Here is a 13,789-nt window from a genome sequence, read left to right on the forward strand (position 1 = left end):
TCTTTGCCTTAAGATCTTTAGTGAGAGAGGATCAACTAATCCCTGAGACAGTTCATTTCATTTTTAGGTAGTTCTAATTGCTAGAAAATTTTTCTTATGCCAAACCAAAATTTCCTTCTCTTCATCATCTCTATACCCTGCCTCAGATGTGTTCTCACTTCAACTAAGCTACTCTGAATCCTAATCTTTCTTTAAGGTACAGCTCAGGGATCACCTCCTCTATGGGACCTCACCTGATCTGTCCAGCCATTCATATTTTCTCCCTCCGCAAATGACCTTGTACCAACTGTATCCCTTTGGAAGAATGAAGTTCCTTGAGGGTAGGCAAATCTCTTTTTGGTTTTATAGCCCAAGTCATTTAATGTTTCTTCCACTAAATTTAATGGAGTGAGCTTATTGATGGCGACTATTACCCATTTGTAATATAACTGAAAAGATTGGTATATGGTCACCAGTTTTCCCTGTTGCACATACATGTCAAAATTGTGCTTCTGGAGTAGGCAGTTTGATGTAATAGAAAGTGTCTTGAACTCAGCAACCAGGGTTCAAATCCTAGTTTACACAGACTAGCTATGCAAACTTGGAAATAAATATTCAAAGTCTGTAAACTTTGTGGATATGAGTTATTAATACTTCGTACTTAGCTTGCATAATCTATCACCACTTACTCCTGTCTCTTTCTGAACTGGCCTTCCTAAACACTAGCCCATCCATGTCTATTTGTGTAGGATAAGATGGGAAAGCTCCTAAGATTTTAGGGTCACAGATTTAGAGCTGAAAGAGATCTGAGAGGTCATTTAGTCTAACTCTTTCATTTTACAGAAGGGAAACTGAGACCTAGAGAGGTCAAATGATTTAACCAAGGTAATACAGAAAGTGAGTAGCAAGGGGAAGTTTAATAAGTTCTTAGTGTTAAAAAGTTTTGAATGCTATCACCTTAGTACAAACTATGCAGTTATGGAACTCTTACCTTTACCATGCCAGAGATAATCAGATATATTCCTATCAGAGTATCACCTTCTTCAAATATATTATTTCCACAATCAAAGGTCAAGACTTGGACTTTTTTCTAAAAATCAGCAAATGCTCAGATAAGAATGATGTTTTTGTTTGACAACAAAATAAAATAATTTCAGAAACTCAGAATGAAAAATTTGGGAGAATAAGAAATGAAATAAAAACAAGAAGTAAAAATATTACCTTAATGAAATTTATGTGGTCTTTTGATTTACTTAGCCATGGAATATGGTATAACATTTCGTCAAGAGAAGGAGGTCTGACAACAGGTTCAAAATCTAGCATATCTTTTTTTTTGTCAATAATCATCTATGAAGAAAACCAAATAGAGATTTGGTCTTGGCTGGTTTTGATGGAACTTCTAAAACAGCTATTGCTAACATAATGACATTTCCTATGTTTTGTCTTCTGAAATTTCCATCCCCTTCCCTCTAGCCTAACCTTCCAATAAAGTTTTCCTCTCTCACTACTTCCTGATGTTATGATTGCCCTAATGGATGAATTTTTTATTTTGTTTCTCAAACATTATTTAATATGGATAAGTGGTTAAAAATACTATAAGTTCAAAGAATTTTCCCAATCTGGTTTTATCTACCTTTCAGTCAATGGTATGGATCAGCATCCTCATTAATGAATCTTTACTGAATGTTTTGATATTTGTGGTCTTTCTCAGTCTATATTCTATGAGTGATGAACCAAAATAATGAGTCAGTTTATCTTTTTGTTGGTGGTGATTTTTATGTTTACTCCTATAATACCTAATGACTTGCTCAGCTTGATTTCAATTGTTGAACAAGTTCTATTTTCCCAGATCCCATATTTAATCATAAGCCGTGATAGAAAGACATTTTGTGAGTATTGCTTTTTACCTTTATGCCTCCCATTTGATAAAATTCCATGTAAGGGAAAATCATAGATGAGAAAGAATAAATATCCTTGGGGCAGCTATGTAGCTCAGTGGATAGAGTGCCAGGCCTGGAGTCAAAAAGACTCCTTCTTGAGTTCAAATCCAACTTCAGACCCTTACTAGCTGTGTGGCCCTGTGCAAGTCATTTAACCCTATTTGTCTCAGTTTTCTTCTCTGTAAAATGAGCTAGAGAAGGAAACAGAAAACCACTCCAGTATCTTTGCCAAGAAAACCCCAAATGGGGTCACGAAGTGTTGGACATGACTGAAAATGGCTGAACAACAACAAATATCCTTAGCTTAACTCAACTTGTGCTTTCATTTTCTCTCCAAGTTTGACTGGTTCTCCACTGTGTTCTACATGCTCACAACCTGACATTTGAGAATGGGCTCACTTTCTTTGACCCTCTAGATTGAGAAATATGTCTTAATTAACAGGGTTGAGGTTGACATTTCCAAAATAATTTTTTACCAGAAAACCAGGGGAAAAGAAAATAAATACAATGTATAATGATGCATTTAAAGAGTATAGGTGGTTAATGATAGAGAGAAGGGAATGAACAAAGCCTCAGAAAGAAACAGTTTGGATCCAAGAATGTGAAGACTGATAAAATAACTGGCAGATTAAGGAAAGCTATCAGGACTTTTCTTCTATTTTCTATCATGTCTTGCTTAATTGGTAGGAAGTATGATAAAATTATAAGGATTACTGGTCATCTGAGACTTGAGTGAATGATCCTAATGAAGGGAGAGCTGCTTTAGTAGTAAAGGAGAAAGGAGACTGGAAAAAGTGTGACAATGAAGATAAATAAAACTACTATTAAGAGATAAAGGGAAGTTGAGATCCAGAGAGACAGTGGAAATGCACAATGACTCTTTCCATGGTCAGCACACAACAGACCCACAGAGAATTTTGAACCCGAGAAAAATATTCTCTGGGCACGTATCCTGCAAATTGTTGGGGGGGGGGGATGTGGAATACCTATCCCTACATAAAGGTATGACAATCATCAGCATGGAGATAATTGAACCTATTGTTAATATTGATGTATTCACATGGTTTTCCTATTCAGGACTTCTATCTTTATTCTCCCTTTGTCTTATCTACCATGTGTCATGCTGCTTCATGCCCTAGGTGACCCTGGTCTCTCTGAAGATCTTCATATGAAACACAACCCAGTAGAGAGATCAGAAGACCAACTCACTTCATACTGGTAAATACTGCATGGAGGGGGTGTAGCTTCACAATCCTGACCAGCCCAAACCTTCCCTCCCCATGCCCTGCCCCCTGACTTTCTATACTTAATGCAGCTATAAGTCTCAAGCCACTTAGGCAATGAAACTCAGCTACTCAAGATCTCAGCTACATTCATGCTCCCAAGCCACTTCTTCTCTTGCCACCTGCTAAATGTACTGTTACGGCATCTAAGTACCACATTTGCAGTCATCAAACTCAACTCCCCCACTATGATCTCATGCAAACTGTATGCCCAGAATATGCTCTTCCTGTAGCCTTTTGTTTGGCTTCCCCACACATAGATCCCAGGCACGGTCTGTACCATTAGAGAAGAAGGGAAGAGGGTCTACCCACTGTGGTGGCAACACAAGGAGTCTCTGGCAGTGTGTCAAATGATTTTATGCAAGGGCTGCTGGTAAGTCAGCTATTCTTATCTCACAGGTAACTGTCAGACAAAGTATGGGCCAGGTGCCACAAAAAGAGGCAAAAGAAAGACCCTGCCCTCAACGAGTTTACTATTTAATTAATATCTACTATTTAATTAATATCTAATCATAATCTAATAAATACCGGTGGAATTATCCTCATTACCTTGTCTATTTCATAAATTTCAACTTTATTAATTATTCCTTTTGACTCTAAGCTCCTAACAATCTCCGAAGCCATATTGAGCAACATGTTAATTTCCTCCTTGGTTTTCATAGTGATGGCAATATCTGGATGATCATACTCTAAATAGCCTGAAAAGAAACAGATAATGTTTCTATTATGTCATCAATTAGCTTGTTAAAGCCCAAGTCTTTGCTGTAAAATTCCACAGGTTTATGTGAGAAGGAGAATAGTATGTTCCCCTATTAGAACTGGGACTGGGGTGAGGGAGGTGGGTGAGAGGGGTTCCCATAGTTCTCTGCCCCTGTCACAAATACTAACAGAGACCTATCGCTCATTGGAGCCATTCTTGCTAGCTTTGGTTTATTCATAAGAAGGATGCTTAAAATCAGGTCAATAGGAAAACAGTCTCATCTCTTGATCAGGGGTCACAACCTACTCGTGCTGTTATACAGAGCCATGGAGACTCTACTCTGATTCTTCCTCTGTGACCACTTGTAGCGGCCAGCACCCCAGCATCCCCAGGGTGTCTGCCAACACAGGTTCTTGGATCTGCTTTCTTAAAGGAAAGCAACTCAAAATGGGTTAACAAGCTTACTTTAATCAGTCAAATATGTATCGTTTACCTAGTTCAGGGGAAAAAGGTCAGCACCCCAAACTTCAGAATATACAGACAGAATTATCAAGACAGAGAAACAGATCAAGTAGACAGATTTTCCAAATTGTCCAACCATTACATCCATACCAAATCAACATCTGGAGGGCTCTCAATAACTGGCTTCCCAGAGTTTCATTTGATCAAATCACACAATACTTTTCAAAGTGAGCCCCAAAACAAAGCTACACATCAGGGCTTACTGTAGCCTTCTCCTGGCTCAGAGAATGTAACAACCTTATTGACTCACTGGCCAATCAAAAAGTATCTACTGAAAAACAAGCCTCCCATCCCAGGTTCCAGGTGCACTTTAGCCTAGGGGTGGGGAAGATCTTAAAATTATGTGAATATTGCATTACTGATACACCACTTTGTACCCTGGACCCAAACTCTTCCTCGTGTACTTGTACTCTGATTTTTCCAGTGTTCTCTGGCCTGGTCTGGATTTCTAATCCATTTTAAATACTCAGATTATAACCTAATCTATGCCTTCCAGTCTGGTCTGTATCTTTGATATCAACCCCTGCTTAGATGATGCTCCTACCTGTATCCCCCTACTTAGTTGGAATCTCTGGCTACTCAATAGAGTGTGCCTCCTCAGAAATAGCACCTGTCCAGACTCTGACCCCAGCTTCTCCTTTCTAGGCTTATGGTATCTGAACATTCTCTTCTGTATCAACTAATTCTCCCAGTTACAATCTCATGCCTCTCCTCCCTCCCTCACTGGCTTGACTTTAATCCTAGTTTCCCAGTTTGGGCCTCATCTGGCCTTCCATTTCCCCTAAAAGTCGTGATTGGGCATTGACACAAACATCATGGTGCCTTGGCATGTTAGCTTTGCTAAATTCAGTACACAAAGTACCTACAAGGTTCAAGGCTTTGTGTCAGGTACCAAGAACACAAAGATAGAAGCTTCCAGTATCTATCCCATTTTATGGATGCAGACTGATTTTAGGGATGATTCAGAACAAAATGCTGCACTGAGTTAATTCAACCATAAATGGAACCTAAAAAGCCATTATTGGGTATTGTGGCTATTAACTCGATCAGTTTATTAAAATTTCATCGCAAAGTTTCTCAAGCTCTGCTTACAGGAAGGTGATGATAGAAGAAGAGTTGAAATAGATCTGTGAAATATTAGACTTGAAATGACCTTAGAGATCATTTCATCCAACCTCTATCCAAATCTCAAATCCCCTCTGTAAGATCTCCAACAAGAACAAATAGTCACCTAGCTTCCTATTGAAGACCCCAAGTGAAAGGGAATTATCCCTTTCTGCTCTTGGGCAGTCCATTCCATTTCTGGACAGCTCTGATTGTTAGGAAATGTGTCCTTATCTTGAGCTGAAATATGTCTCCTTATAATTTCTAATCACTGTTCCTAATTCTGCACTCGAGGACAAAGTAGAACAAATTACCTACACCATTCTGTCTCCCTTCCCGTCCCACATAGCTCTTCTCTTCTCCTTTAGCTAAACATTTCAATCCATTATTTTGGGACATCATTTTATTTCCCTTCAAAGATTACTTATGGATAATTTACAAATTAGGGAGATTGAGAAGTAAATAATAGATTTGCAAGTCACAAAAAAGTAAATTTGAAAGGGTCACTAGAGCGGTGTAGTCATGATTTTAAATAAGATTCATCAGAGACTATATATTGTTCTGTTTTTCTGAATTTTTGCTGGTTTAGTGAAAAGAGATATATTTTCCCCATTTTTGGACAGGTCTTTTATATAGTGTCAGCTTTAGAAATAAAATTCAAGCATCTTGACATATTGTCCAATGCTCATTCTACTAAGCCATATTGACTATCTTTACATTTTGTAAAAGATATTATTTTTAACCAGTGGTGGTGCTATAATCCCTATGCTCACTGCTTTTGTTATTGATGTTCAGTGATTTTAATCATGTCAGATTCATCATCACCAAATTTTGGGTTTTCTTGGCAGAGAAACTAGAGGGGTTTATCATTTTCTTTTCCAATTCATTTTGCAGATGAGGGAACTGAGTCAAACAGGGTTAAGTGACTTGCCCAGGGTCACACAGCTAGTAAGTGTCTGAGGTAAGATTTGAACTCAGGAAGACAAGTCTTCCTGATCCCAGACTCAGTACTCTATCCACTTTACCACCTAGCTGCCCCTATATTCTATTACCCCTTTGAAAAATCTTTAGTGTAACATGAAGTTAGAGAGCACACAGCAGTTACTCCTTGAGATGTGTGAAGGCATTGCCCATTCAAATATTGATGAAATTAGACAGCATCTCGCTTCTAACTTGCCAAGGACCAGTCATACTCCTAATGATCCTTTACAAAGCATGACACATTATTAAGGGAGACAGTTTCTTCAGTGAGGAGATAATCTCTGGAAACTGAAAGGAGAGCCATCTATGGAAAAAGAACCTTATCTCTGAAAGAGAGTTATCTCTCAAGAGGCAGTGGCAGAAATTCTCTCTGCTCTGCCTCCCCACCACTAGGCATGGCATCTTGCCCAGCAGAGCGTAGAAGCACTCCTGAGCACTAGCAGAGAAGAAACAGGCCCTGATAATAGGGAGTGGAGCTTCAGAAAGATCTAGGCCCAGCAGTATTAGAATATAACTATATCTTGGCATTTCATTTAAGATTCTAACTCCACACTATTTCTATGACCTATCTCTAATCTTCTATGATGATATTAATTGGACTAAGGGAAAGTCAATTGATCAGGGGTGTCCTGATCAATTCTTTCTCTATTACGTAAAGAATAGGTAATGGAATTGACTTGACTTCATGGGTTGCCATGGTAAAAAAAGACCCCATCACCTCATGGCCAGAATGCAGGGGATATGCTTCTTTGTTTTCAGGTGGGTTGGTGCTTGAATGGCAGATTCAGACTGTCACTTGGACTGTGCCCAGAGACTTTCTAGCAGAGCAGAAACTGCTGGAGCTTATGTTTCTCTGGTATAGGCGTTGAGAACACTAGGCCATGCCCCGCCTCCCCCATGAGTGCCTTAATATTATGCTTCATTAAGATTTTATCAGGGAATCAAGAATATTATTAAGGACATATATGATCATATATGGAAGTGGGCCAGTTATGGGGTAAGAAAGAGGGACAAAACATGGACAGTCAACCTAAAGTGAGCCCTCTAGACCACTGGGTGGGTCCTCTGTGGAATATCTTTGGAAAAGAATGGACAAAGATGGGTGGGATGAGAAGGTATGAACAAGTTTCCATTTACACAGCTGGTGAAGTCTCTTTCACATAATAACAGAACTAGAAATAACAAAAACCTTCTGAAAACATGGCCAAAAACATAGGAAGGGATCAACATGGAAAGAAAAATGGCTCTGGAGTAAGAGTACCTCGGTTCAAATCTTGCCTCTGACTAGTTTGCTGCAAACCTTTTTGGGCTTCAGGTTTCTCACCTATAAAATTAGAGGGCTGAATGGATGGCCTTTGAGGTCCCTTCTAACTCTCAGCCTCTGCTCCTGAAATCTTATGAATAAAATTATAAGATACCCAGGCTGTAATTAAGATAATAGCATAGAAAGAGTCTGAAAAAATGCAAAAGAAAATACTGGAAAATTTATTAATTATATTGCTATTCATAGCATTAGCTAGGAATCATAAATCAATTAGATTGTATAATTGGAAGGAACCTTAAAGACCTCCTAGTAATATGTGAGAGGCAGCATAGTATAATCTTAAGAACGATGGATTTAGAATCAGAATACTTAGCAAAGTCAAGGTCCTATCATTTAATATCTAGGTGATCTTTGCCAAATTATTTTACCCTCTCAGTCCTTTAAGTTCCTTATCTGGAAAAAAAAATGTCTACTACTGCTGATTCTAGAACAGCTGCTTAGCATTTCGAAAGTGATTACAGTTAGAAAGATGTAAGATAAACAAAGAAAAGGTTAAAAAACTTTGGAGACTGAAACTTTTCCTGTAACTATGTAATGGTAATAGGAATTTGAAGATCTTCCCTGCCCCTTAATAGGCCTAGGTGAATTTGGGGATCTTTCCTGATTTGAAAACATACTCTTCCCCCTAATAGGCTGCATGTGCTCACCTGGAGCCTGTGATAGGAGGCTTATTTTTCAGGAAGGCACAACTTTTGTTACTTTGTAGTTAATTGGGTCACGAGGGTTGTGACATTCTCTGACCCCAGAGAAGGCTATATGTACCTCTGAGATGAGGTTTTGCTTTGGGGCTCATTTTGGGAAGAGTTATATGATTTGGCCAGATGAGACTCTGGACAGCCATTGAAACCCAGATGTTGCTGCTTCTCTCTCTGGTAACTAATTGTATGCATGCAATGGTCAGACAGCTAGAAGCCCTGTCTGTTGGTCTGCTGAACTGTGTTATTTTCTCATCTTGTATTTTTGTCTGCTTGTAACTTCTGTTTGCATTCTCTGAAGTTCAGGTTGCTGACTTTTTCCCTTGAGCTAGGTAAATAATATATGTTTGATTAGAGTAAAATTGTTAACCCCTTTTGAGTTGCTTTCCTTTAGAAAAGCAGATCAAAGAACTTGTGCTAGCAGTCATCCTGGGTATGCTAGGGTGCTTGCTGCTACAAACTGTAATTCTCTTCAGGGGAAAAGATCTATGTCCCTAAATATCTCCCAGACAAAATTTGAATTTATTGTGGAAACTATACTGTCTCTGAACCTGTTGGAACCCAGGGCTTTGAAATGTGCTTGTAATATACTAACTGTATATTGAGAATAAAACCTTGCCTAGTGTTACCTACCTAGCTCCTTCATAGCGTTTTCTACATTCTTGGATACACGATGACGTAATTCCTATCAAACAAAAAGGGTGAAAGTTCACATGTATATAACTGCAAGCAAAACTCAGTGAAGGATGCCTTATGGCTTTTTAGACCTAAACTGCCTCATGGGCATGTTTAATATATGATGTTTAGCTCATACATTGGGTTGGAGAACTTAAAAAGGGATAATGATATTTACTAGGGATGTTTCTAAGAGGCTCAAGAGAACCAGGTATTTTCCTAGTGGTGTGTGAGATAAATAACTACACTTTGCTCTTTGTTGAGTGGGTTTTAAAGGTGCTACTGTCTACTTTGGCAATTCTACAGTAACAAGATGACTTGTTTTTTCATCCTGTCTTCTGATGGTAAAATTAGACTGCATATACAAAAGGCATCAAGCAGAGCAGTTGGTTTGAGCAAATTCAAAGGTAAACGGCTTATAGATTCAGAACTATAATGATCACAATACCATAGATTATAACTCTAGAGTTGGAAGAGACCTCAGAATCAATCTGGTCCAAGTACTTCAATGTACAGGGTTAAAAATAAAATGATACCTGGGGAAGTTAAGTAATTTGCCCAAGGTCACACAGATAATAAGTAGCATATGTGATTTGGATCTAGGTTCCTTGGTTCCAAATCTAGGGCTTTTCCCATTATACCACACATTTTGAATTTAGTTGAATTGAATTAATAGACACAAAACTCTTTTCTCGATGGGAAGGAGCATGGAGGCCATCTAATCCAGCCTCCAACTCAATGTCAACACTTAGCCTAATCTTGAAAGGATGTAGAAGCTAACATATTTCCTCCTGTATTCAATTGTCCTTTGCTTTAGAAAGATGCTTCCCCTATAATTTGGCTTTGATAACTCCTAAGATGCCTTGTGACTGGTTAACAAGACTTGATGATTTCCGAAGAAAAGAAGTTTGCATTGAAGATTCCTTATTTTAAAAAAAGCTAAATTTTTCTAAATGTTTTTTGCCCATTAAATCTATCACATAAAAGCTTCTGAAACTGCATTTCTGATCCCCCTAATATTAACTACTTGAATCAAAGGTATCTGGCCTTCCGGCCTTAGACACTTAAACACAAAAACTAGCTCTGTGACCTTGGGCAAGTCACTTAACCCCAATTGTCCTCTGAAAAGAAAAAAAAAAACTAGGCTCTGGCCTTCAATTTAATGAAAAAGAGAAAAGAGTGTTTTAACTCTTTTAGGGGTTAAAGTCTTCCTGTATTATTCCATTATGAAGACTTTAATCTCTCTATTATGACTTATCATACTGGATAAAAATTATATAATGGCCATTCATTTTTTTTCTCCCTGAGGCTTACATAAAAAGCTTAAGAAAAGATAATATCTTTTATAAATTTTTGTTCAAATAGGGATTCTTTCTTTTTTTTTTTTAAGCAATCAGGGTTAAGTAACTTGCTCAAGGTTACACGGCCAGGTGTTTCTGGGTGGGTGGTAAGTGTCTGAGCCCGGGATTCGATCTCCAGGTCTTCTCAACACTGGAGCCGGTGCTCTTACTCGCTGTGCTACCTGGCCGCCCCAAAATAGGGATTATTTCAAAACAATTCATAGGTAAAATAGCCCTGTCAATGAAATAAAGAAACAGGTTGATATATTTTTTCCAGCACAAGAGGTATATGGTATTATGGAAGAAACACTAGATTGGTGTCAGAGGACATGAATTCAAATTTTTGTTCTCCTGTTCACTACCTGTAAGAACTTGTGCAAATCACTGTAACTCTGAATCTCAGTTTCTTCTTCCTTAAAATAAAGGATTGGCCAGGATGGTATTTAATGTTCCCTCCCAGCTCTAGTACCTATGATCCATTGCCCCAATGTAATTAGATTTTTTTTTTTAGTAGCAGGTAAGATGTTTTGGGTTAACTAGAGAGTTATTGTCCATGCTGTCCATGGTCACATTCCAGTTGTCATCTTTAAATGTCTGGAATGTCTTAGTCTAAAAGTATCAAAAAATGGAGGTAGTGTTGGAGAGTAGGTTTGAATCTCATCTCAGATACCAACTGTGTGACCCTGGAAAATTCATTTAGATGTTTTCTAAACCACAGTTTTCTAATCTGCAAAATGAGAATAATAATAGTACGTACTTCACAATATTGTGAGAATCAAATGAGATAATGTATGAAAAAGGCTTTGTAAACCATAAGGTGATATATAACTATAAGCTATCAAAATATTTATTTGTAATGTAGCAGGAAGAATGATGGGCTGGGAGTCAGGAAGCCCAGACTCTAGGCTATTTTTTTTCCTAGTGCTAAGTTGCTAGTTGATCTGGACTTCATCTCTCTGGGTCTTTTCTATAAAGGTCATAGTCTAACTATGCACTCTAAGGTACCCTGTAGATCCATGATGGATTTCCCACCCCACCCCACCCATTTTTAATGTGCCAGCTCCCTTACCTGCCTTTATTTAGCTAGTCTGGATAAAAGAAGGGAAGAAGAAGATGGGAGCACTTGAGTAAGGGGAGATAGGACTGAAGCTCTTTTAGGCTGCAACTTCTGTTATTCCTTCCCCTTCTTCTTTTTCTTTGTTTAATACAAAGATATGTAAGCATGGTGGTGAAGCCCAAGTCCAGGGGGAAGGAATCAGTGTCTTCAACTCAGTTCTGTTCAATTCAATTCATTCAACCAAACGAACTTTATAAATTGCTTTACTGAACTAGGTAAACAATGGTGGGATCTAAAAAGCCCCTGCCCACAAATGTCTTACATTTTCCTGGGGGATACAACATATAAACATGGGTATATAAAAAAGCAAGACATCTCAAAAGGTACAGAGCATTAATAGCTTGGTATTATAAATGGAGGAAAGAGGAAAACATGGAAGAACACAATAGGGAATGCCTCCCGCCTGTAGGCATTGGATCTGTATTTTGAATTGATTCTAAGGGGGAGCAATGAAGAGGCAATACATTCTAGAAACGGGAGATGAAAAGACCCAGCGGTAGAATGCAGAATATAATGGACAAGAAACGTTTAGTTGGTCCAGTTTGACTTAAATTTAGAGTACATGAGTGGAAGCAATATGAAATTAGTCTGGAAAGATAGGTGGAAACCATGTTATGGAGGGATTTAAATGGCAGACTGAGAGATTTAGATTTTTTGCTAAAGACAAGGGGAAACCATTCCTACTAAGTAGGGGGATGATATACTCAACTATGTACATTAGGAAAATTATTTTGGAAGCCATGTGGGGGATGGTTTAGGGAGAGACTGGAAACCCAGGATACAATTATAAGGTTGTGCTAGAGGTATTGATAGCCCCAAGTGTGTGTGTGTGTGTGTGTGTGTGTGTGTGTGAGATGGGGGGGTGGGGAGAAGGATGTGAGAGATATTATGGAAATAGAATTGACAAGACCTAGCAATGTGAATGAATAAATGATAATGATTTTGTTATTATCCACTGATTTTCAGTTGTGTTGGACTCTACGTGACCTTATTTGGGGTTTTCTTGGCAAAAACACTGGTTTGCCATTTCCTTCTCCATCTCATTTTACAGATGAGGAAACTGAGTCACACAGAGTTAAGTGACTTACCTAGAGTCACACAGCTAGTAAGTATCTGAGGCTGGATTTGGACTCAAGAAGATAAGTCTTCCTGACTCCAGGGGTTGGGGTTCTATCCACTGAACCATCTAGCTATCCAAATGATAAGAATAAGAGAATTACATCAGTATATATTAAACAATCTCTTTTCTTGTCTATATGGTTTTGAAACCTCAAGTCTATGGGGACAGGCTAACTTAGCAACTTAAGTAAAAAGTCACTACCTTTCTATTACCTGAGGTCATAACAGCAGTCTTGGAAATACAGGATTTATGTGTTAACATCTGTCAACATGAATCTAAGAATGAAGAGGTCATAAATAAATCAAATATAATTTTTATTTTTTATTGTTTCTCTCACCTGAGCAACTGGTTTACAACTAGCAATCTGGTCAATTACACATGCTATATCTGCTTCACCTTGGACATATCCTTTTAAGATGGAATATGTAAAGGACAATTGATGGCTCATTCTCTTATTTATTAAGTGAAGTAACATTGGTGTTATGAGCTGAAAATAAGGATAAATAATATTTAATACAGAAATCCACTTAACTTAAAAAATAATTTGATTGACGGACAAAATGGAAGCGTTTCAAAAAGTTAGTAGTGTTCTCAAGTTATCTGGGGGATTATATGTAAATATTAAAGAGGAATTTTAAAATAGCACTTCTACACAGAGTACATTTATAGAGTACAATGCTGTCTGAAAAATGAATTAACATTACTTACAAATAAATGTCAGAAACAATATGGTATGAAACTCACTATCAAAGAGAGAGTGAAGGCTTCCTTATATAGCATTAACCTTAACATTATTATCAATGAATAAAGGAGATGATTTCCATAAATCGTTCCTTTCCAAACTAGACTATAGACATCTATCACCCCTTAGCTATTCATCCTGAAGTTTTTCTGCATCTCTGGAACTCATACAGTGGAAGAAGTGTCCTCCTCTCCTGAAGCTCTCCCACTGATTGGTTCCATCTAAGGAGTGCCCAGGCCAACCATATTTCATTCTTCTCTAGGCTGC

At 38.1% G+C, this 13,789-nt stretch overlaps 1 protein-coding gene across 1 annotated transcript in view; it reads right to left on the minus strand.

The window, feature by feature from the left end:
- SLC9C1 (solute carrier family 9 member C1) overlaps positions 1-13,789 on the minus strand; it is a 74,544-nt gene that overhangs the window by 8,224 nt on the left and 52,531 nt on the right. The window contains exons 17-23 of the mRNA XM_069069833.1: positions 13,118-13,267; positions 9,162-9,213; positions 3,752-3,900; positions 1,201-1,326; positions 971-1,069; positions 215-219; position 1 (exon numbers count right to left, since the gene is read on the minus strand). The exon at position 1 is cut by the window's left edge and continues 165 nt beyond it. Of these exons, the coding sequence (XP_068925934.1) occupies position 1; positions 215-219; positions 971-1,069; positions 1,201-1,326; positions 3,752-3,900; positions 9,162-9,213; positions 13,118-13,267 (582 nt within the window). The remainder of the gene's footprint in view (positions 2-214; positions 220-970; positions 1,070-1,200; positions 1,327-3,751; positions 3,901-9,161; positions 9,214-13,117; positions 13,268-13,789) is intronic.

Source organism: Petaurus breviceps, unplaced genomic scaffold (genome assembly GCF_028583685.1).
Source record: "Petaurus breviceps papuanus isolate PSGF00001 unplaced genomic scaffold, PetGlider_PUasm1.0 90792, whole genome shotgun sequence".
NCBI classification, from domain to species: domain Eukaryota; kingdom Metazoa; phylum Chordata; class Mammalia; order Diprotodontia; family Petauridae; genus Petaurus; species Petaurus breviceps.